Source organism: Rhinolophus sinicus, linkage group LG04, assembly GCF_036562045.2.
Source record: "Rhinolophus sinicus isolate RSC01 linkage group LG04, ASM3656204v1, whole genome shotgun sequence".
NCBI lineage: Eukaryota > Metazoa > Chordata > Mammalia > Chiroptera > Rhinolophidae > Rhinolophus > Rhinolophus sinicus.
The window spans coordinates 184,867,243-184,891,637 of record NC_133754.1 but is presented as its reverse complement, the minus strand read 5'-3'; the positions used below and the strand labels follow the sequence as shown (position 1 = coordinate 184,891,637).

Here is a 24,395-nt window from a genome sequence, read left to right as displayed (position 1 = left end):
GGCCACGCGCGTTGTGGGACCAGCTCTCCTTCCCAAGTCCCTTGAGCACTTTCGCGAGGCCACACTCGTGTCAGGTGGCCCTGAGTTTTAACCTGCTCTGCGCTTATTGTATTAGGAATGAGGCTGTGCAAGTGCCATCCTTCTGTACCTCAGCTCCTCATTTGCAAACTGGGGACAGAATCGCAAGCCCTTGGCACCGCAAGGATGCCCTGATATGTGTGCAGAGCACTCGACACTGGACTGACACAGAGGGAACACTCAGGAAATGGACGCGCTCACCACTCCTACCGGGCACACAAGATTCGGGCCTGGAGGAGCAGAGCATCACATGTGCACCACTTGTCAGTCACAACACTGCTCTGCTCCCCGCGCCCCACCCCCGGGAAACATACCAACCTCGGGGTACAAAGAGCCACGAGAAACTGAAATTCAGTTTCAAAGTGATTCTTTTGTTTTACATATATGTGTAAATATATATGTATATGATGTGTACACACACACACACACACACACACACACACACACATATATATTTTTTAATTTTATTGGGGGATATTGGGGAACAGTGTGTTTCCCCAGGGCCCATCAGCTCCAAGTCACTGTCCTTCAATCTAGTTGTGGAGGGTGCAGCTCAGCTCCAAGTCCAGTCACCATTTTCAATCTCTAGCTGCAGGGGGCGCCGCCTACCATCCCAAATGGGAATTGAACCGGCAACCTTGCTCTAACCAGCTGAGCCATCCGGCCACCCCTCAAAGTGATTCTTTACATAAATACAAAACAGCATCTCTAAAACATCTCCTTGGATATTCCATCCACTTCTGAGTCTCTCACTGGTTGCCAGTTACTATGAACTCTCAGCACTGAGGAGACTCGTCCGTGACCTGAAGAGGAGAGCTGCGTGCAGGACACATGGCAGCACAAATGATGGGAAAGTTTAGCTAAAGCCCAGCCACTGAATTCCACTGGTAGGACTATCAGAAAAGTATACCCCTTCCAGGCTTTGAGTGGTGATTACACAGATGTATAGAACTTCCAAAAGTCATCAAACGTAAAAAACCAAGATCCAGCCTTTTCTTGTATGTTAATTCTACCTCCACGAAAGCAATCTGCAACACATTTCCTGGGGTCAAGGAGTTTTCTCATAATCTAGAGACAAAATCTAAGAGATGATAAACTTCTAATTTAGAAACACGAAGGTCCTTTTTACACAACACAATTGGGACCAAAGTGTGCACGTTTCTTTCCATTTACTCTTGAATGTTAACTTCCGTCCAAGCTATAGCGGCCGTGCCCTGTCTCACCACACAGCTTGTAGCATAATTTACCTCATCCCCTGGTGTTCCACCCACCCGGCAGGTAAGTAATCCTTAATGCAGATCCCTGATTATTTCCGTCAGAAATTCCTACCAATGAAATAGCAGAATCAACGGGTATGCGCACATTCTCAAGACTTCTGAATGTACCTTTCTAAACTGCCCTATGATTAGCTATCGTTTTATAGACTAAATGTCCTGCAAAATATTTGAATTACGACAATCTTTTCAAAAATTTGGATGCAAAAAAAACAGAGATTTCTCTGTTGACTCATTAATTCACAGTGTTGTTATGAGCAGATCAAAGTGAAGCTTTCTTTTGAATAGAGTAACCCCAATACATGAATGAAATTTGGATTCATTTCAGGGTAATTTCCAAGAGTAGCCCTGTGTCTGTTTTATTTCACTTATGTGTCTCCCGTACTTAGCACAGTGCCTGGCACATAATATGTACTCAATAAAAAACCTGAGGATAAGGGGCATTTTCATGTTATAAAAAGATATGGATCAGGAGCCCTTTAAATAGCAAAGTGCACTGAAAATGGTAAGTTTTGCCAAGTGTATTTAATTAACGCCTGCACCATCCCAGCTCTGCCCTTCCTGAACAATTCAGTCACAAAGTCACGCGGTGTGGCAAAACAAGGTTGGCATCTGGTGCTACGGACTCACGGTGGTCAGAGCCCTGGCAGGGTGAGGTGGTGTCCAGTGGAGAGGTGACCAGTGTGGGAGTTGGAGCGCACCCAAGCTGGATGAGGAGGAAATTCGTAAGGGGATGGCCCAACAGGGAGATTCGGGGCATCCGTGTGGAGCACGGAAATCTGAGTGGATGAGGTGGGCGTCTGTGCGAGGGAGGGAGAGGGGTGGTGGCAGAAATGGGAGACTGGTCACATGGGGGCTGACCAAGTAAGTGTAAACTCAGGGACATGGGAGACAGATTTCTCAGTGTTGGAGAGAGGAGCAACAAATATGCAGTGAGAGAAAACTAGAATGAATTCTGTGGACCTGGAGATAGCACTGTGAACTCAGCTTTCTGGACGCACAGCTACAGAAATAATAAAGACATGAGTGTGTGTGTATATGTGGACACCACACACGTTCCCTAAATCTGTCCACTGAGGGTCCAGGAGCAGTAATGCCCAATAGCAAAGCCTTCCTGTTACCCACATACTGGTCTCAGAGAATCATAAGGGCTGCTTCCAGGGCCAAGGCCGGGTAAGGATGAAGGAGCTTATAAAAGCTGGTTTTACCAGAAAGCAAAGAATTGCTCCAAAAAGGATGGAGACATGTAAGGCAGATGAGGATGCCAGCCTGAAGAGGCTGCTGACAGCCAAAGCAAAGACAACTTGAACCTCAATACAATGAGCCACAGATTATAACTCATTGATAGAAATGAAATAAACTCAAAGTCTGATGAGAACAGGACATTCAGTCTCCAAGTGTCTCCCCACAACATTCTCATCAATCACAAATGTGGAAGAGAGAGACTCCAGTGTGAAACTTAGGTAGACACCCCCGTAATCAGGAGCTCCAAGTGAAGGTTGTCAGAGCAGGACAGAGTGGACTCACAGGCACCTACTAGGACGCAACGAGATGAGTCGGTTTCATTCCTGAGACATTCTAGCCAAAAAGAAGACCTTGAACCTAATAATGAGGAAGGACCAGACAAACCCAATTTGAGGTACCTCCCACAAAGTAGCAGAAAGGACAACTAGGGCAGCATGTGATTCTGAACTGGATTCCTTTGTACAAAGGACATTAATAGGACAGCTAGTGAAGGCTGAATGGGACCTGAGGATTAGATGGCAGGACGGAGCAATGCTAGTTTCCGGGGTTTGACTGGATACCCAGAAGGAGTGTCAACTTCGGTTAAGTATTAGTAGACACTCAGGGTTCTCGGTGATGGAGCCTGGTCAGGCCAACAACTTCCTCTTCAGATGGCTCAGAAAACAATATTCTTTGTATGGTACTTCCGACTCTTCTATACTTATGCCTGTCTCAAAATTTTCAAAGAAAAATTTTAAATTAAAAAAAAAAGAGAGGGCCGGCCCGGTGGCTCAGGCGGTTGGAGCTCCATGCTCCTAAGGCCGAAGGCTGCCGGTTCGATTCCCACATGGGCCAGTGGGCTCTCAACCACAAGGCTGTCAGTTCAATTCCTCGAGTCCCACAAAGGATGGTGGGCAGCGCCCCCTGCAACTAAGATTGAACACAGCACCTTGAGCTGAGCTGCCTCCCGGATGGCTCAGTTGGGATGGCTCAGTTGGTTGGAGCGCATCCTCTCAACCACAAGGTTGCCAGTTCGACTCCCGCAAGGGATGGTGGGCGGTGCCCCCTGCAACTAGCAATGGCAACTGGACCTGGAGCTGAGCTGCGCCCTCCACAACTAAGATTGAAAGGACAACTTGACTTGGAAAAAAGGCCTGGAAGTACACACTGTTCCCCAATAAAGTCCTGTTCCCCTTCCCCAATAAAAAAAAAAAAAATAGAGAAATGTCCACCTAGGACTTTTGAGAAACCCAGCCACAGAACTCAGTGAAGTACAAACGCACGGAACAGCCGACTAGATCACATGCTGTGGTCTTTGTCTTTGAACTCTGGACAAATGATTTTGGAGAGAGAAAAGTGGGAGGGGAGAGAGCGCCCTCCGGGGCCCGTGGTACCTGGTAGTCAGGGCCTGACGCCCAGCTGTGAAGCTTCCTGGAAGGTGGCTGAGGTTCTGGGCCCTTCCGGACGACCCGGGTCATGCCCAGTGTTTCGCCCCAATCCTTTCCTTCCTCTTGGGCACGCTTGGCATCAGCACTGTCGGCAGAGCTCATCGACCTCTGTCGCTGTCTTCCAGGGTCCCAGCTGTTCCTAGGACAAACCGCACCGAGCATCAGTTTTCCCAGCCAGCCCAGCATGGTCTGATCTTACCGGTCAGAGGCCCTTAGTCAGTGTCTGTACCAATTTCCTTCATCACACAGACCAACTCACACCCCTTAGGGTGACAGGACATGCCCAGAACACCATAATTCAGCACCAACATTTACCAACTCACTCTTACACACAAAGCTCCAGGCAGGATGTTTCACATCCACCACTTTATCTATTAACAAAAAGAAAGAAAAAAGTCCTTACTCCCCCCACTTTAAAGAATTGGTAACAGACTCCGTGAGGTTGGGGAGTTGTTCTCCCAGGAAAGAGCTGACAGATTTGAACCTGGGACTCTCCGATGAAGGCCCTTCTCCTCACACTATAGCTCCTTCCCTGTGCTTTGCATAAAGGAGGTGCTCAACAATGCTCCTCAAAACAGCAGAAGACGGCCCCCTGAATGATGGCACAGTCAGGAGAGCAAGAGGAGAGAAGCAAAGCCCCCAGCGAAGGGACGGAGGCGACGCCACATGCAGGCTGTGGGAAGGCAGGGAGGAGGCAGTGCTGTGCAGTGCTCACCTGTACATGCCACAGGGTAAACCAAAGCACCGGGCCACAGCACATAAGCATGTGCTGAGCGCCTCCTGTATGCAAAAGTGCCCAGGAAACACAACAGGAGTTCAGAGAAAAGCAGGGCATTGGGTTTGGCTGACGTGTGTGTCTGCTTGTGTCCACACACACACAGGGACGTGAGTGGAGAGAAGATAAGACAGGCACGATGGATTAGGACATCACAGCTGGGCAACAACTGCTAGTGGTGCTGACTGCACTGAGAGACACGGAGCCCACACGAAGGCTCCTGCTGCAGCAGAAAGACCTGCGTCTTTAGGAGACGACCAGGTGCAGTGTGAAGGGTGAGAGGAAAGGAAGGGAAGCGCTGGCTGACCTCTGAATGGTCCAGAAAAGAACGGAAGCTGTTCCCAGTGGCCCCAGAGGCAAGGATCAGAAAGGGATGGAGTCAGGGGAAGGTTCAGGAACCTGAGTTGGATATCTTCAACCAGCCAAGAGATCACCAAAGAAAGAGCAGGTTTAGGGAGGAGGTGCTCTCAATTCGAGGTGGCGCCAGTCACAGCCGGTAGCAAAGCTGGGTCCAAACCCCATGCCTAACTCCTTCAGTTGAATATTCAATTAACATCAACTGAAAGAGACAAGAAACAGTGTCCTAGTGTCCAATAAATCTGTAAAATGCTACGCCTTTGCCTTTGGCTTACATTCTTGATCCCACTTCCTTCTGAGCTTAGTGTTCCAAGAACCGACCCATAGAGAATTCCCAAGTATATTCAAAGCTTTGTGAAAATCAAACAGTATGAAGATAAATTACAGAAGCTGCAATTAGTTAATTGTGAATCATCAGAGAAAGTGGCAGGAGACCATGACCAGCTTCCTCCAGAAGAACAGCACTTACTACATGAGCCTTGACGGCACAGATGAAATAACAAAGAAAAAGACATGCAGACTCAACTAAATAAACATTCTATTGTTGACAATAAAAGGAAATATTAAAGCATTAATAACTAAACAATAGAAAACAATCACATTTTAAAGGAAAGTCTATGTCTAATAGATAATGTACAAAGGAAACAGGCAATTCCACACAAAGGAAAACTTTCATATTTGCTGGTATTCAAAAAAAAAAGCAAATTAAAGCAGCCATAGATGCTATTTTAAAAATACTAGCCAATGCTACTGATATTGTGACAAAAACTAGAAGGACTAAAATACAGTGAAGTTCTTTCCAAAGGGCATTATGAGTAAAATCAGTCCAATGAAATGACCCAAAAGAAGAGAGAAAAGATTAAAGTGGTCAAACGAGTTTAGGAAATCTAGCATACCCTGCTTACCGCTTCTCCCACCTCCCCAAAGACGGCCAACACACTCCAGCATGCATATCCCAGGCTGTGGGCAACTCTGGGGTAAAGGACTTAGTGGAACCCAGGGTGGCTTCTCACACTTGCTTGGCCACAGAAGCCTTTTGGGGCAGGACACCCATAATCGAGCTACAGAACACGTGGTCTACGCAACACACTTGGGAAGAAAACACTGGCACAGTGGCTGCAATCACTGGGACGTGGCCCGCCACTCCTGGACGCAAAGCCTGGCTCCCGTCCTCTCATCTGCAAGATGAAACAGTACCTGCCCTGTGAGGCTGCTGGTAACTAGGAAACACAGTTGGCATGGCGACCAGCACACGGCAGCATCAACAAGTACAATGCATTTATATCCTGCCAACGTCAAGTTCCACTGCAACAGCGCAGCGAATAGGGCTGGGAGCCTCACCACTTTGGCCTGCCGTCCTTCCCGGCTTCTTCCTCCTCTTCATCATCACTGAACTTCAACTTCTCAGAATAGTCCACTTCCTCGTGGAGGCCTGCAACAGGAAGAGCGAGACAAAATGAGAATGCCAACAGTGCTAAGAGTGCCCCTGGGGGCTTCCTCCAGTCAGAAATTATGCCAACCCAGCCGAGGACGGAGGCAAACCACCCAGCTGCCGTCTCCAGAACTGCAGATAAAAGTGAAGGAAAGTTCTGGCTTCTCGTAACAGCAAAGTCTCCTGGTCAGGTGAACCCTCCCACAGATGACAGTTCCTAAATCGGGGTACAACAGCTTTCAAATGTATCAGAAGGTGCAGGAGAGTGAGCAAAAGCAGGCAGAATCCAAACGGGAGTTCACCCACACAGAGACTTTGCCGCTGAGACCCGTGGTGACCGTTTGGACCCAGGGCTCTGCTGCCCAACTCAAGTGGCTCAGGTGGCAGTGTCCAGCTGACGCGTGGGTACACAAAACGCGCAGGCCTGTGCAATGGAGCAGCATTGGCCATAAAAGAGAATGAATACTAACACAGGCTATAACACCACAAACCTTGAAAACATTATGCTAAGTGACAGAAGCCAGACATGAAAGGCCACATGTTACATAATATGATTCAATTTATATGAAATGTCCAGGTGTAAATCCAGAGACAGAAAGACTGCCAGAGGATGTGGGCGGGGTGGGATGGGGGCAGGTGGTAACTGGAAGTGACTGCTAATGGGCAAAGGGTTGGTGGGTGATGGAATGTTCTGGAATTGGACAGTGGTGATGGTTGTGCCAATTTGTGCATATACTAAAAATCATGAGTTGCATCTTTGAAGAAAAAGGCAACAAAAGAAAGTCCAATCCAATGAAAAGGCAGAGTTGGAGTGGATGAAAAAGCAAGTGCAAGTATATGCTATCTGGATTGTCACTTTAAATATGATCCCAAATGCTGAGAGGAAAAGGACGGGAAAAGATACACGATGAAAACAATAAAGTTAGAGCAATGATATAAACCTGGGACAAAACAGACTCCAAGACAAGAAGCATCACTAGAGATGAACAACACTTGAAAACAATATAAAAGGTCAACGTCAGAGACACAAAAATTACAAATGTGCATATGCCTAATAATAGCTTCAAAATAAATGAAACAAAAATGGGAAGAAAGATAAATCCACAATTATAGTGGAGAGTTAAACACCTCATTTTCAGTCACTGATAGAACAAAACTAACAGTGAGTGTATGAGCCACGTGACACAGGCACTTACAGAACATGACACCAAACAACGAGGATACACATTCTTTTCAATGCACGTGGAATACTCACCACAACAGACCATATCTTGGTCATAAAATAAGTCTGAATAAGTCAAAAAGATCTGAAATCATTCAGCGTATGCTCTCTGACTATAATGCAATTCAATTAGAAATCTAGGAAGTCCCAAAAGTTAAAACGAACAGAAGTGAAATAGAAAACAATCAAACAATGGAGAGAATTAAAGCCAAAAGCTGTCTCTTTATAAATATTAATAAAAACTAATAAGCCTTGGCAGAAGTGAACAAGAAACACAGAAAAAATACAAATTACCTAAGTATTAGGAATGAAATAGGTTATATCGCTATAGATAGTAGATCTCAAAGGAAAAGGAATATTATCAACAACTTTACACCAATAAATTAAATGCAAAAGAAATGAACAAATCCCCTCAAAAACTATTAAAAACGGACACAAAACACATAGGAATCTGAGCACCCCCATAACTAATCAAAGAAATACATTTATTATCACAAATGTCTTCACAAAGAAAACTCCAGGACTGAACTGTTTCACTGGCAAATTTTATCAAGCATTAATTAAAAAAACATAATACCAATCTTACAGAAATTCACTCAGAAAGTAGAGAAGAAAACCATTTTTCCAACTCATCTTATGAGCCCAGCATAACCTGGTATCAAAACCCAACAAAGCTATTAAAAGAAAAGTAAATTATAGACCAAAATCTACCATGAACATAAATACCAAAAAGCTTAATAAAATATCAGCAAATTGAATCAAGGCGTACAAAAAAGTAGTTGAGTCTAGGAATGCAAGGTTGGTTTAGCATCAAACACATAAATCAATGCAATCTACCAGATTACCAAAATAAAGGAGAAAAATCACATGATCACAAAGAAAAGTATTAAACAAAGTTCAATACATCCCGTTCATGATTTAAAAACCAAACATTCAGCAAGCTGGAAATGGAAGGGAACCTTCTCAATCTGATAAGGAACATTTCCAAAAAACCTAAAGCAACCATCATATTTAATGCTGAAACAAACATTAAACGCTTTCTAAGATCAGAAACAAAGAACTTGAATACAACATTGTGCTGAAGTAAGTGCCACAGTGCAGTAAAGCAAGAAAAAGAAATAAAGTGCATATAATCTGAAGAGGAAGACATAAAGTTGTCCTTATGTATAGGCGACTTGATAGAAAACCCCAAGAAATCAACTAAAACTAATGAGTGCATTCAGCACAGTGTCTGTACAAGGTTAATGCACAAAAACCGACTGTTCTTCTACATAATACCAAACACTTGAATCTGAAATTTAAAAAAAAGAAACAATGACGTTTACAATAGCATTCAAAACCATAAAATACTTAAGAATAAACTTAGCAAAAGATGCTCAAGACCTCTACCCTGAAAACTATTTAAAAAAAAACACTGCGGGGAGAAACGAAAGACCTAACGAAGCAATTCGCCAGGTTCTGGGATAGAAGTGCCAAAAGTAAGATGTCATCAATCCAGAAGTAAATTTAACACAATCCTAACCAAAATGCCTGTGGGCTTTTTGTAAACACTGTCAGGCTGATTCTACATTTATATGACAATGAAAAGAATGTAGAATAGTCAAACAGTCTTAAGAAAGAACAAAGCTGGAAAACCTACACTACCTGCATTTAAGAGTTACTGCAAGGCCCAGTGAGGCACCGCCACCGGGATGAGTAAGAGATCAATGGAACAAACAGGTCCAGAAATAGACCCGCTTAGACGGTCGGCTGATTTTTGGAAAAGGTGCCAAATCAGTTCAGTAGGGGAGTCTTACCAACAAACGGTGCTGAACAACTGGATATCCTTACAGAAAGAAACGAACCTCGACCCCTACCTTACACCCTACACAACACTTAATTCAACATGGATCCTAGACCCCAAAATACATCTGAGTTAAAACTATAAAACAAAAGGGAGTATCTTCACCACCAAGGAGAGACAAAGGTTTTTTAGACAGGACACAAAAGTAATAACCATAAAAAAAACCCAAGTTTATAAATTAAAATTCATCAAAATGAAAAACTACTGCTCATCAAAACACAGTGCTAAAAAAACAGGCAAGGGAGACAATGGGGAAAACATTTGTGAAATTTAAGTCGCAAAGAACTTGCGTTTACCACTCAAAAAGAAAAAACATACACCAGTAGCCAAATAGCATATGAAAATGTGTTCATCATCATTAGTCATCAGCAAAATGCAAATTAAAAGCACAATGAGCTACCACGACACACCCACTAGAACAGCTAAAATTAAAAAGACTAACAGGAAAGTGCTGTGAGGGCGCTGGGAACACACAATGGCACAGCCCGCTTGGGAAAGGGTTGGGTGGTTCTTGTAAAGCTAATCACACACTTACTCTTGGACCCAATAATTCCATTCCTAGATATTTACTCAATAATATTTTATGAAAATATTATTCATAACGGGACTTCTGAATGGATAAACAAGTTATGGTATATTGATACAATGAAATACATAGCCCCCAAATTATAAGCAACTATGGATGCACATATTGAGGAAAGGCTGTGTGACTCCATTCACCTGCAGTTCTGTGACAGGTAAGACTCATCAGAAGAGGAGGTGGCCCTGGGCAGAGGCAGGGGAGGAAGGCTGGCAGGGAAGGGACTGGGGTGATGAGGGAAAGGCTGTCCTTCTTGCGGGGCGTGTGTTACACAAGTGTAACGGGGCGTGACACACAAGTGTATCGGGGGCATGATATACAAGTGCAATGGGGGTGTGATACATAAATGTAACGGGGGTGTGTTACACAAGTGTCCCCATTTGTCAAAATTGTACAATTAAGATGTGTGCCTTTCAATGTAACTAAAATTTACTTGAAAACAAACAAAAAGGTTATAAAATAAAGTAATCAGGCTTGAGGGTGGGGAGTGGGTGAAGATGAAGAACTAAGACAGCAGAACGGTGGTCCTTGCTGAAGCAGGGAGTTCCTTGCACCATTCTGCTTTGTTTCATCCTTCCATTTAAAACAAGTCTTTTCAAAATGCTAACAGTCAAATCTGCTATCGCTCTAAGATCAAGACCAAAGACCGAAAGAAGACAGGGACGGGTCTGATGCCAACGAGGGTCTGCTCAGGGCTTAGAAGGGCCCCCTGCGCCTGCCCACCCCTTCATTCTGGGCCCACACGACGGGGTTTCCATCCACCCGTGGTGACGGCAGAGACGGGCTTCGGTTCCGCCTCCTAAACCATTGGCTGTGAGCACCAGGAAACACGACCTACCTGCCCAGCCATCGTCGGCATCGGTGTCCAGGTCGTCCAGGCCCTTCAGGTTTTCCGCGTTGATGATGGTGGGCCGCGGGGCCCGTTCCACCAGCTGCCTCAGTGGACGGACTGGGCGAGCCATTCCCAGCCTGTTTTCTTTTCTGATGAGGGAGAGAAGAGTTAGAGATGCTAGACTTATGTCAAGTACACAAATGGCAGCACAACCAAATACTTTTCCAAAAGTAAGTCCTACACTGCAAAAGGTTCCTGTTTGCGCTTAATATTCAAATCATCTCCTTTTAAAAGAAACATGTAAGGAACAAATGCGTCACCAAGAGCTCTGCCTCATCCTGCAGCTTTACGCCCAGGGTGGCAGCCATGAGCACTGGCCACAACCCAGCTCTGCCAGGAATGCAAAGCACAGCCCATCTCTCACCCAGCCCCAGATCCTGCCACCCCACGCTCCCCGGGGTTCTGCCTTGGTGTTTAGGTTCGCTGTGGTCTCCAGAAGACAGAGCACTTTCCTAGGGCAGCCCGTTGTCTGGTCCAGCATCACCACCAGGGGTGATCTCGTGTCGACAATGCAATGGCCTTACCCATCTTGGTCATTCATCTGGAACTGCCTAAAAGGAACACGGGGTTCCAGGCGGAGCTGGGGAAGGGGGAAAGATCCTCGTTCCACTGGACCCTGGTTCTCTGATGACTGTGGCGAACACATCTGAAACATAACATCAATGAACAGGATTTTCTGGTAATGACCCAATTTCTAAGTTCCACTTGCATTAGAATTTGTTTCGGAAAAGGAAAAATGTAAACAAACAAACAAAAACAACAACAACAAAAAGGAAAATCTTGGGGTTTCCCAATTAATCCTGCCACCATCTCCCCCATTTCTTTCTTGCTGTCAGTAAGTAAATCTGGGGACCGGTGTCTTGGGGAATGCCTGCCTCTTCTTTTTCTAAAGAAACAAGGCTGAAATTATAGCCACATCATCAGGGAAAGAAGCCAGAGGCCCTTAAGATTCCAAAAGAGGGAGAGAAAACGCAAAGCTAATGGAAGCCTCCAAAGGAGGGTGTCAGGACAAAGAGTGAAACCAGGAGGGAGAACCCAAGGTGGACTTTCAGCCACGTGGAGCTTCTCTGGGACCGGAGCAATCTGGCTGCATGGGGAAAATGCACAGTCTGAAGACTTACAAAGGCAGGAAGCATGTCATGGTATGTAGGTGGGTGGTATACATTCCCCATGAACTGTGAAGCCCCTTTTCGGACAGGCTGAGCCGGGCGGAGAGAGGGGTCCTTAGAATCGCTGGTACATGCCGAGGAGGGGGCTCCATCTCCCGCACTCGAGTTCCTGCTGCCCAGCTCAGTTGGGGAGGCGCTCAGAGACGTGGCAGAAATTATGTTTCGCCCACCGCCCTCCCTCCAGCTTGTCACATCTGGAAATTGAAAGGGGGCAAAAGGGGAGAGGAAAGAGGAGGGGGGAGGAGGGATTGTATGAGGTTCTGAAGGTCAAGGGACCCCCTCATTCACCAAAAAAAATTAAAGTAAAAACCAAAAATCGTGAGGAGTCGAGTGGGCTGGTCAAGTCTGTCAGGGAAAGTGGGGGGCGGACACTAGCCAAGGGGCATGGATTTGCCGAGGGCAGTCTGGGTGCAGGAGAAGCACAAAACAAGCTCCATCGGGGAGAAGGCAGTGTAACCAAGACGTGGTGGTCACGCATCAGCACACCACACACCCCGCAGAGCTCACGTAACACCCCACCAGGTCAGGCAGCCCTGATGGGACAGCCGTGGGCGATTCCCTCCACAAACACGGACCCAGCCCCTGGAGGACCAGCGCTGTGCTCGGCACGGGCCTTGACATTAAAACTGGTGACTTCTGACACGGTTTCCAACTCTGTTTGGCAGTGAGATCTCGACTAGAGATCTCCCCAGTTCAGAGGACTAATCAGAGCCATTCTTACCACGTGGGGCAGGGCAGGGTCTGGGCCAGCCCACGGGGCCTTCACCCCCACCTGCTCCCGCAGGGCACAGACGGAAACCTATGTTTTGAGATGACATTTTCCACTGGCAACCAGAGCACGATCTGGCGGGATTATAGGCCAAGGAGAAATGAATGATATAAGCCAACAGACTCCTTTTCAGTCAGCTTTTGGCTAGGGCTTGAAACATGGAAGGTCTCCGAGTGTGTGATTCCTAAGAGAAAGAGACCGGGGACGGGGGCCACAGACTTAGGGTCTGCTCCAGCTCTTCACCCCTGCATGTCATCTTGGGTAAGCCCTGTGGTCACCCCACTGGCCATCTGCTTCTTCATCTTCTCAAATGAGGAGATGGAACGGACCCCAGCTTGTCCTAGCTCTAAATTTTTATAGTCCTACAAAGCAGCTCATCTTAGTTAATCCCAGAAAGTTACAATTCTTGGCCTAAGGAATTGGATTATGTATTTGAAGTAGACAAAGTAAGCCAGTGCGGGCCACTTAAACGGCGGCATGTTTGAAGTAAAGCTGCACACTGATCATTTCATTCCTAGGGTATCAGCTCGGACACTGGGATACCTTGGGGATTAATAAAGACAAGCAAACAAAAGTCCCTCAGATTTCAAGACCTGATCAACCTCCCCCCAAAACAAGGGACGTTTCAGCTCTCTGGTTAGAACAGGTAGAAAAACTCATTCCTCAATACTTTAACCTCTAACCACCCAAGGCCTCTAAGAAAAAATATCCAGTAAGCATTGCTACAGAATCCTGCTGGCTCCTTGGACAGACCCCAGAGGGGGCCAGGACTCCAGAGCTGGGCAGGCCACATGACAATCCCCAGGGGCACATGTTAAAAAAGAGAGATTCTGAGTTGGCTGGGGGTGAGGAGGGCTGGAAATCAGACTTTTTAACCAACTCCCCAGGTGATCAGGACAGGACTCAGCCCAGGTGTGGGAGCCACTGGTTTAGAAAACCAGTGAGTCAGGGCCAGGTTAGGTGGCCCTTGGTCCGTCCTCAGCACGACCGCACAAGCACAGCAGAATGACATCTGATGACAGCTGGAAAGGCGGGCAGGCCTCGCCCAACCTAACGACAAGAATGGAGGAGTGATCTCCAGACCAGCCCAACAGATGCAGAGGTCAAGTAGAAGGTCAACAGCCATGCTTTCCAGGAGGGGGCCTGGCCCCAGGACCTGTGGCTCTTTGGGGATCGGCTCACTTCTAAGAGGGCAGGAGAGGGGAAACCACATGTGCCCAGGCAAGGGCTGCATGCACTTACTCTGAGGGCGGAGGCTTGGTCCTGGCCCATACGACAGATCTAAGACGCCCTTTTCTTTGCCAGCCTTGTCCTGCCCTCCAGCTGCTTTCAGCGTCGGAAATTCCTCGGGAGAGAAGGATAATAGTCGGCTTGAGCCCCTTAAACCTGCCGAGAAAACCGGAAGGACTTATGGAGCACGTGAGAGCAGCATCATCAGGTCCCGGCTTCAGCAGGCCCGCACACGAAAGCCACGCTGCCCGGAAGTGGGCCCATCTGAAGGCCGCAGTGCTGCGCTGGCATCTGTGCCAGCAGAGTGGCACCAGGCCTCTCCAAGGGTCCCCAGAGCAGACTGCAGCAGTCGCCCGCCAGCTAAGGGACAGGAGCTGGTTACAAGGGCAGGAGGTAAGATGTCATGGTGACTCCAGCCCAGATGCTCCCCAGCTCCTGGTCGGAGGAGTAAGGTCCCTCTGGGAGCCTGGGAGGCAAACAAGAGCAGTTTTTGGTAGAATTGGCACAAGGAAGTCAACTGCTTTCCGGTGGAGGTGATGACACCCGAAGGTGCCCCAAAGCCACCCCGAGCCTCCCCACAGGCCTGGGCCCTAGATTACACGCATCAGTGCCTTCTCATTTGTCTGTCCTTCCCAGTTTCTCATTTTCTACAAAATTCCTCAAGCCCTGTAAGGCCAAACATTTTACTCTTGTAATCCCGGGGACAATTTCTTCTTTCACTCATTCCCCGACACTATTATAAACTCCTTTAGAGAAGGCGGCTTTTCTTAATTTTGCTCCTCTCCCTCACAGCACTTGGCAGTGGGAACCTGCAATCACCTTCTGGATGAACAGATAATAATAAAGGGTGCAATTTAGGGTCCAGAGTGGGATGTGGTCCTTTCCTGTGGCACACGCGGCACATGTCCAACACCGTATGCACTTAGTAACAGGAATATCACACAGCACAGCGTCCAACTACCACTTGCCTCTCTCCCCAGACAGTCACGCCAGTTGCCCCTCGGGTTACTCCAGGCACTGATTCATGGACCTGTTAGCTAAGGCAAACCGCACCAGAAAGACGGCGTGGGGTTAGTGAGATGTGGCAGTCATTCGCCACCCCACCTAGTAAAGGGAGCCAGGGTCAAAAAAACCCACCAGGGTGATATCATGATTCACCAATGATTAACCTGGGAGACAGTCCCCAAGGAGCCTCACTGCTCTGTGAAGGGGATTCTGATTCACACACTCACTTCATTATGTTAAGAACAGGCAAGAATGAAATATGAAAGTTATGCTTTAAAAATATGGTAGATTATTTGAAGTTTAAAAAAAAAAAAAGGCCAGCAAATGCCCAGTACTTTTTTCTGCCGTAACAGTCATGAAGGTATTACTATAAGCATGCAATAAACTTACGCTCCACAGAAAAGGGTAGAACCCAAATCTCACACCAGAGTAGTATCATTCCCAAGTTTCCAATGCTCAGTAACGTTCTCCCACTAACCCTTTGTACCATCTGTTGTCTGCCATGAGAAACCATGGCAGTAAAATCAGGGGCTTCTTCTAAGGCCCCAGATCGAGCCATTGGTGGTGTTGGGAGCACCAGAGCCCATGCGCCCCGAGCCTCTGGCCTGTGCCTGAACCCCACAATCAGGCCTCCTGGGTCCTTGCAGGTGAAGCAGATCAATCGACCAGCTTCTACATGGAGAGAGTCCATCAACTCAGGAAGAGTTCTTGTGAAAATGTTTGTGGGCAACACACCTCCAAATCCTGCTGGCGTCAGGGACTTGTGACCCCAGTACACGAGGGGGCCCAGAAGCCTGATTCCCACCTCAGCCCCGCCTGAGCCCAGCACCTGCCTGCTCTCTCCTCTGGGGCTACTGGGTGCTGCCATCTCCCAGACGAGCTACCACATGTTTACAGAGTATTGTACTGTTTTAGAATTTCTAAATTGTTTTACCTTTGTAGGTAACACAATCACAAGGTCAAAAAACAAAAAGCCATAGAAAGGTAGAAACTGAACGCTTCCTCCCATCCTGCTGTCCCAGCTGCCCGTGTCAGACGTCCTCAAAAAGCAGGTACTTTCCCGCTTCTTTCCTTCCTTCTTTCCAATCTCCCTCCCTTCCTTCCTCATGTTTCCTTCCACAGATTATTTTAAAAATGCATATACATTTTTCAGAAGCATATTTTCTTCTCACCCCCGTTTCTGTATGAATGGTAACATATTCTACATATTATTCTGCACTTTTTTTCATTTAAGAATATACCCTAGAGATCTTGCCATATCAACAGAAAACTGCCTTTTTTCTGTATAGCCAAATAGTATTTCATTAAAATACCAAAATTTGATGGGCATTTCAAGTGACTGCAATCTTTTGCTATTACAATGTTGTAATGAATAATCTTGTGTATGTCATTTCACACACGGGCTATGTAGTTTATAGGGTGATTTCCCAAAGTGGAACTGCTGGGTCAAAGGGGATATGTGTTAATATTTTGATAGGCAGCGGCAAATGGCTCTGCAATTTACACTATTTTTTAGTCTTTGTAGTTTTTTTTTTTTTAAATAAAAATTAACACATTTGATTTACTTAAAACTCTAACCTTACAGAAAGACACGCTACAGAAAGCCAAAGAACCACTGTCAACAGTCTAGTGAATGCTCTTTGGAAAGCCTCCGTTAAGACCTGGTTTTAGGGGGCTCGCCGCAGCCCCTTCTCCCCCCTCAGCTTACCTTGCTCCCTCCACCTCCCCCTGCAGACTGGAGAACCCGTAATGAATGAGGCCCGAGCTTCCTCTGCCCCATGTGATGTCGGGAGCACTGAGGTTGTGCCCACAGCTGCTCTGGCACATTGACAAACGTGTCGTCCCCACTGGAGGCGGAGGAGACAGCCTTCAACCACACCGTGTTTCTAGCCCAGAAGGGGCACGTCCTCTAGGCATGGGGACGGAGGAGGTCAGGGGAAGGCGGGACAACGCATGTAGCTATTTTTCTAATAGAAGCTACAAAAGAAAAGTCTGGTGAAGACTTGGCTGGCATGGGTACACAGAAGGCAGAGGGACCCCAGGACAGGCAGCAGGCAGCTGTAATCGTGCATTAACCGCTCACACTCTGCCTCCAGCTGGGAGGCGTCGCCTAGTTTATGTGCAGTGTGCTAGAAATATTTGAGCTCACACTGAAAAATGAGAAGAGCTCACACAGAAAACTCTGGATGTTGGGCTTCTCTCATAAAGGCCTGCTGACCCAGGGCCTGCACTCTGGAAGGGCCCGGTCACTGGACAAGAGCCTGGTGACGCTCCACTCAGGCCCCACCGCTCCCTCACCCAAACCGCGGGGGCCTGCCTTGGAAGCCACTGCATTTGTTTGTTCACTGAAAACTCCGAACACCTTTCCCTCCGCTGGTCTCCCCCACCATCCCCTAATGACTGCAGCAGCAGCTCAGCAGACCACAGACTCCCAAGCGCTGCCCGGGTCAGGCACAGCACCAGTGGTACCAAATGCCACACAGCCCTGAGTGCCCTGCAGCCACTGCCCACAGCAGGCAGCTCAGTCCCCAGCGCTGGCTGATTTATTAGCCCAGGCGCAAAGCTAAGGCCACCCCCTGCCACACCTCCTGCGAGAGGTGGACGCGTGTCGGCAACGCGGGTGAGCAGGCATCGGTTCCAGCAGCAGCATCGCTGAATTAGCCGCCCAGTGTCCTCTGAGCACCTCGGGAGGCATGTCTTAGCAGTAATACTCAGCGAACTCAAAGAGCTGACAGGCTTTGCAGAGTCTGTGCATCCAGCTCCGGGCAAAGGCAAGGGCTCCCCAGAGCAGTAACTCTCAGGTAAGAGAGTCCATCAGCGACTCCACAAAGTTTTAGACCAACGACAACCTAGTCCCAACCGAACAGTCCAGAAAAGGTACACATCCCTCCTGCCACCCACCCCAAGGCCACACACTCACTTACCACCTTCGTGTCCTACTGGCTTTCCATTCAGCTGTGCCCATGACTTTGGTCCACCTGGCACTGAATTTGTATTCTGCAAAAAGAGAATGAGAAGAGTCAGCCCATCGGTCTGCCAGCCACTCACTGGGCTGTCAGGACAAGGTGCCCACGGGCCGCGCCTCGGCTTCAATCACCACCCGACAGGTCCGGGCAGTGTCCAGCCACGGGGACTTTCCACGCAGCACCCCACTCGGCACCGCCGTCCGGCTGTCGGGAGCTGCCCGGCCCACATTACAGATGAGGAGCAGGATGGAGGGGAAGTGACCGGCCCAGTCACACAGCCAGTCATACGGCAAAGCCAGGACGCAAACCCACATCCGCCTGCTTCATGCTGCGATCAGAACACTGTCAGGATGCCTGTCCTGCCCACACAGAGCCACTTGTCTTGCTACAGAGACAAAGAACAAACTCCAATTCCAGCATGTCTCCCAAAAACTGCGTGCCACTGCTAAGAGAGGACCATGAACACGGGAGAGCCGCCGTGCCTGACCTTCCACCGGATGGGCTGCCACACGCCTTCCACGATTGCTATCCTTCTACAAGGTACAGCTCCCCAAGTGACAGGCCTTCCTCCCCTCTGGATGCGCCTGGCTCCAACTCAGTCCTGCCAGCTAACCTCTGCTTAAAGCTGAGGGCGTTATGTTAGGCACATCCGGCCTAAGCAAACCGGCCCACGCCTCGGGAAGGTTCCAGTCATATCCCGGCGGAGGCTTAGAAAGGAGTAACCTGACTTGGACACCCAACTAGAGGCAGGACTGGGGCTTGTCCCCACCCTGCCTGTGTCCAAAGCCCCTTCTGGTCCCCATCTACTGAGCACATCTGCCTTTCTCAACAACATTCAACTTAACAGCTTTCCCCTTCCAACTGTGAAGGTAAAGATACAAAAACAAAGCTGCAGCAGCGAAGTTCCATCACTCACTGGATTAATCACTCACTGGATTAGATACCAGGGCACATGATTACCCTTTCCCACGCACCCCTCCTTTCCCGTCCTCCCCCTGCCACCACCACTGCAACCACACTCAAGGCAGACGGCTGTCCCTCATCTTCAATGCAGAGCTGACCAGGTCTAACAATCCATTTGCTCATCAGGAGTTGCCCTGAATGCTTGACGTGTGGCCTGGAATGGCCCCAGGTCTCCCCCACAAGACCACGTAAGGGGGCAGTGCAGCTGGGATGGTCCCTCAAGAAGGGGTGCACCTCCAGACCCAGCAGGAATCAGAGCGGCACCGGGGCCAACCCACAGCCTCCCGCTGGGTGTCTGCAGCCACAGGGATGAGGCCCTGCCCTCACCCACCACAAGCACTAAACTGGAAGAGAATGCAGCCAGGGCCTGGGCGGGGGATGGGGAGGGGGCAGGGGTGGGGTGGGGGGGGTTACTAATTTTGCTGGCAAACTTTGTCCCAACAGTAGAACAGAACTGCTGTAAAATGTGAGGCGAGGTTTTAGAAGCTGGAAAATACTGGGAGTCTCTTCTTACGACCTCTACATATGACAGAAAACCAGGCAAGAGCTGAGAGAAGCTGAGCACTGGCGGATGGTGTGTGCCAGCCCAGGACAGCGCTCCTTGACGGCTCCCTGAACAAGTTCAGTAGATGCCAGGCCCCAATCCAGACTCTCCCGTGGCCCATGGATTTCCAACAAGCTCCAAAGGTGAGTTAGCTGTACAGCCAGGGCCTAAGAACCAGGGCTTCACAATCTCACTGAGTTTCAAATGCTGAGAAACAAACAAACCCAACTCTCCATACTCTGGTCAACAGGACCCAGTGGATTTAGGCCAATGAATATGGAGTCTCACGTGAGTATGATTTTTTTCTTTAATTTCAAAAGCACAGTTCAGTGTTGGGTGGGAAAGGGTGTCCTTCCGGCAAAGCTATAAATTTCACCCCCACAGATCGGGGATGATGTCTCAGAACTCCTATTACCCAGGAAGCAAAACAAAACTAAAATATGGTAGTTCAAGTTGTTTTCGAGAGAGCTGGTGGATGCTAGGTATCTGTGCCCAGATTTCTTTTGATCTTCTAAGATTCAGAATTCTCATCTAGGTTTCTAGCTACCAGCGAAGTATGACCTGTAACCCACAGACAGACTTGGAAGCACTGAGTATCTGATGAGCTCTCACTTAGTTCAATCATGCCTTTCTGTTTAGAAAAACACTTTAAATGCACCAACAAATGACAGATGATAGCTGGCTGCTTCCCAAAATGTGTTCTGAGACACCACCTATCCCTACGGGCATCGTTACAGGTCTCCTGGGACCAATCAGTTTGGGGACTGCTGTCCTTTCTGTCCTCTTCTCAGAAAGTCAGAGCAGACACGGCCTATTAAAGACGATGAGAAGGACAACAGCAATGGAGATTGCTTAATTTTGTTTCTCAAACTCACCTGACCACTGTGGCCTAACTCTGTCTGCTTATGGCGCCGGTTTCCATGGGGACACGTGGGGGAGCCCTGACCTAGCCTGCAGCTCGCCTGAGCACCTCACCTCCGTGTAAGTCAACAGGAATCACACGAGGTGTCTGTGCCACTCTCTCTCTCTCTGGGGTCTTTCTCTGGAAGCTGCAGATTAAATTACCTCATCAGTAACCATGACAATTTCCTGTGCTCATTTCCCAAAGTCACTCATCAAGTTTGACTCAGGTATAAGCAAGTGACGCAAAGCCACCCTTCTCGGTGACAGCTCCTACCAGATCCCATCAACAGGGCGCTTAGGGGCTCCGACGCCTGGGCAACCATCAGGAGGGTGTCCCCAGCACCTACCTCCTGACTGATTGACTGTGTCGGTTTCTGTAAACTGGAGACAGATTTCTGCAAACCCGGCTGCGGCAGCGACTCCGGCGGCTGACAGGCCGTCACACTGGAACTAGACAAGGACAACACACAGTGAGGGTTAGATACGAGGTCCCTCTGCATTTCCAAGATCCGCAGCTGCTCAGCCACTCACTGGGAGCAAGACCTCCCCTGGCCAATAGATACGGTACCTTCCCCAGCAGACGCTTATCCTGACAAGACTGAGAACGGAGCCACGTTTGAGGCCTACTCACTGCCACCGTACAGCGCAGAATAGTCCTCTGCTTTCTTGTCGAGCCTCCTGTCTGCAAAAACTGAACGCTCATTGGAAACAATGACAAGATGGCAGATTTGCCAATGGGGAAACTGAGTCACTGTAGGGCACGGGCTCCGAGCCCTTCCTCTGGACCATGAGCTCACAGCTACTCAGGGGGCTGCCTGCTTTGAAACATGAGATTTTTTTTTAACTTTCCCTTGGCTTGTAAAAGAAATATATGCTTATAGTAAAAATAAATGTATAAACACATATAACACAGAATTCGTCACAATCTCATCCTGTGGAGAGAAACTAAGCAGATTTTTCTCTACACAATATAGTATTTTCTAACACAAGTGTGATAACGCCATACATGCAATTCTGTAGCTCGTTTTTTCCTTACTGTCTCTAACATCTTTTCATGACAATACATAGGGATCTACCTTCTTTTAATGATACAGTACCATCAGATGGGCCATAACTTAACCAATCTCCAACTTTTTTTATATTACAGATAAAACTCCAATGAGCATTTTCCTATAAATATCTTTGCACACTTTTGTATAAATTATTCAGTAGTGTAAACTCTTAGAAACAGAAATTGCTGGATCAAAAGACGTTTTGAAGTTTAAAACACGGCCCAACTGCCCTTCCAAAAAGGTGCGTCAGTCGGTTCACACGCACAGGTCATCTCCTGAGAGTTACTCAGGAGGTCCCGAAGGACGATTCCCGCTGACTCGGGAGCCTTCTGTCACTCCTGCTAGTCAACCTTCCGCCTGATGAGATTCAGGAGGGCAGCCGTCACTTGCCAAAATCCACCCACTGCCGGTGGTTCACTTGTAAGCAAAAGCCAAACCCTACATGTAACTCTCCACACCTTTACTTAAGCTGAGTAACTCACCACCATCCGTGAGTATTACAAAATGAAGGCTACTGAACCCCTTCTCACATCACCTTTTGCCCAAACAGGAGCTTCCAAGGAGTGTCACTGCTGTGTTCTCTAACCCTAAGCAATTGTGCCGCCCGCCCGCCCCCCCCCCCACCTCCCCCAAACCCTAAGCGAGGGTGTGGCCCAGGGGCAGCAGAGAACCAGGGCCTGGGGGCTCTGCCTTCTCCAACACTCACTCTTGACCTCTGCCCTGGCAGACGTGCCCGACTGGCCGCCTGAAAGCTGCCTCACACTCTGTGTCCCAGTGCTGGGTGAGAATGGAGAAGGGGAGAGACGCTTTGTCCCCCTCTAGAACTTCCGACAGCACAGGGATTTCAATGCTTCCACTGAAATGTGTAATATCTATTTCATTACAGAGTTTGTAGTGCCCACCATTTGACGAGAAGCATGACAATTAAGTGCTGACAGCTGCCACGCACGTCCTCTGTGCCAGGGTCTGTGCTAAGCATCTGGCTTGTGTTATCTCATCGACTCTTGTAACCACCCCTGGAGCTATGTATTATCTTACTTCACAGGACACTGAAGCTCAGAAGGCAAATGATTCTCTAGGTTCCATAAGCTAATAAATCACCTGGCTGGAAATCACACAAGTCTGTCCAACCAAGAGTCACACTACACCATCCACCAGTAAGATCCCTAAAGCAAACTGTCAGGAAAAGTGTGTAAATAGTTTTTAAGACCCCATTTCCATTGCTACTGCCTTGTGATCACCTGACTGAGTTATTTGCTCACTCTCTACGCGTTGTCTGAAGGAACCACAGGGAAGTTTTACAAATGCTCCGTGGCCACTTCCGGTAAGATTTAAGGACAGTGGAGGCAGCTGCATCTGGATCACAGCCTCAGCGGCCAGACCATGACATGCAGGGCCAGGGGCCTGAGGCCGGTGGTCAGTTTTCCTTCCTGAACAGGCAAACCCAGCAGCGGGACTCTGCCTACCAGCCTCAGCAGGCCCCGGCCGCCTCAGTCTTCCCTGCACAAATCCCAAATCCTTGCTGCTGGACGCGCTTTTCACCGGCGGGAACCCGGTCGGAGGAGCCTCGTGGTGGAAGGACACGGATGAAGGCTCAGATGTCTGAGGGGTGGCCCAGCCTGTGGGCCCCGGGCAGAGCTGGAAGCAGCCCGGCCTCGTGCTCTCAGCCCCACCAAGCTGCAGCAGCCCCTACACTTTCTATTTCTCTAATGATGGCTTTTGTGCCAGACACTGGGCCTCCGAAGGCTTCCCACAGTGCTGTGCTACAGGGGGAGCCTTGGGGGAGGCCGCTGGTGAGCCTGGATGACGAGGATGCTAGGCTGTCCTACTCCATAACTGGGTCTGCGTGGGGAACCTGGAGGCTGCTGGCCCCACAGCTGGAATGACTGCCTCCCGACTTGGAGCCCAGCGCACAGGGACCACCAGAATAGAGTGGCTCCTAAGGGACTACATCAGCTCCTCTGTGGTAGAGAGTCCGTCCCTAGGAAGGCACAGGGGACACTGGTCACTGCGGATCAGGTAGCCCGTAAAACACTGCTGCACTGGCTCCAGGAGCCAGGAAAACTGAAGAAAGGGAGTGAGAAACAACAGGGCAGCAGGAGTCAGGAGAAAGATGGTCCCTTAGGAATCTCCCCATTCTCCAGCTCTGCTGCTAGGAGACCCTCGCTGCCCTCAGCAGATGGGAAGGGAGCTGGAGCGATGTGAGAAGCCCGGCCCAGGACCCACCGCTGTGAGAAGCCCGGCCCAGGACCCACCGATATGAGAAGCCCGGCCCAGGACCCACCGCTGTGAGAAGCCCGGCCCTGGACCCACCCCCTGCCCTCTGCTCGCACCTCTTTGGGTCTTGCTGATCCTGCTTGTTTGCCCATCCCGTCCCGTCCTTGGGTACTATAACGATGTTGGGGTCGTTTCCTTTATTTTCAGACTTCAGGCTTGGCAGGTTCGCAGGCGGTGGCATACGCCGGGCTGTGGCAACTTTCCCGAGACTCTGTAAGCCATGTCTAGGAATGACTGCAGGAAGAGGGGTGGAAACAGTGCACAGGAAAGTTATGGAAGGAAGAGGCCAGAACTGTTCCGCTGCTTTTTCAAACTCAAAGTGACGACGACAAAAGCAACAGAACACAAACAAGGGGTGGGCTGCGTGGAAACAAACGAGCGGTGTGTGCTGG

At 48.7% G+C, this 24,395-nt stretch overlaps 1 protein-coding gene across 12 annotated transcripts in view; it reads right to left on the bottom strand.

Moving 5' to 3' along the window:
- The window catches only part of PRRC2B (proline rich coiled-coil 2B), an 85,321-nt gene that overhangs the window by 32,732 nt on the left and 28,194 nt on the right, over window positions 1–24,395 (bottom strand). For 10 of the 12 annotated variants that reach the window (XM_074331207.1, XM_074331210.1, XM_074331209.1 and 7 more), the window contains exons 3-11: window positions 24,060–24,237; window positions 21,022–21,124; window positions 18,223–18,295; window positions 14,306–14,449; window positions 12,247–12,488; window positions 11,650–11,771; window positions 11,072–11,214; window positions 6,498–6,588; window positions 3,971–4,163 (exon numbers count right to left, since the gene is read on the bottom strand). In XM_074331207.1, coding sequence (XP_074187308.1) covers window positions 3,971–4,163; window positions 6,498–6,588; window positions 11,072–11,214; window positions 11,650–11,771; window positions 12,247–12,488; window positions 14,306–14,449; window positions 18,223–18,295; window positions 21,022–21,124; window positions 24,060–24,237 — 1,289 coding nt within the window. Of the gene's footprint in view, window positions 1–3,970; window positions 4,164–6,497; window positions 6,589–11,071; window positions 11,215–11,649; window positions 11,772–12,246; window positions 12,489–14,305; window positions 14,450–18,222; window positions 18,296–21,021; window positions 21,125–24,059; window positions 24,238–24,395 lie in introns of those variants that run through there. The other 2 variants (XM_074331213.1, XM_074331217.1) reach the window with 2 other exon arrangements.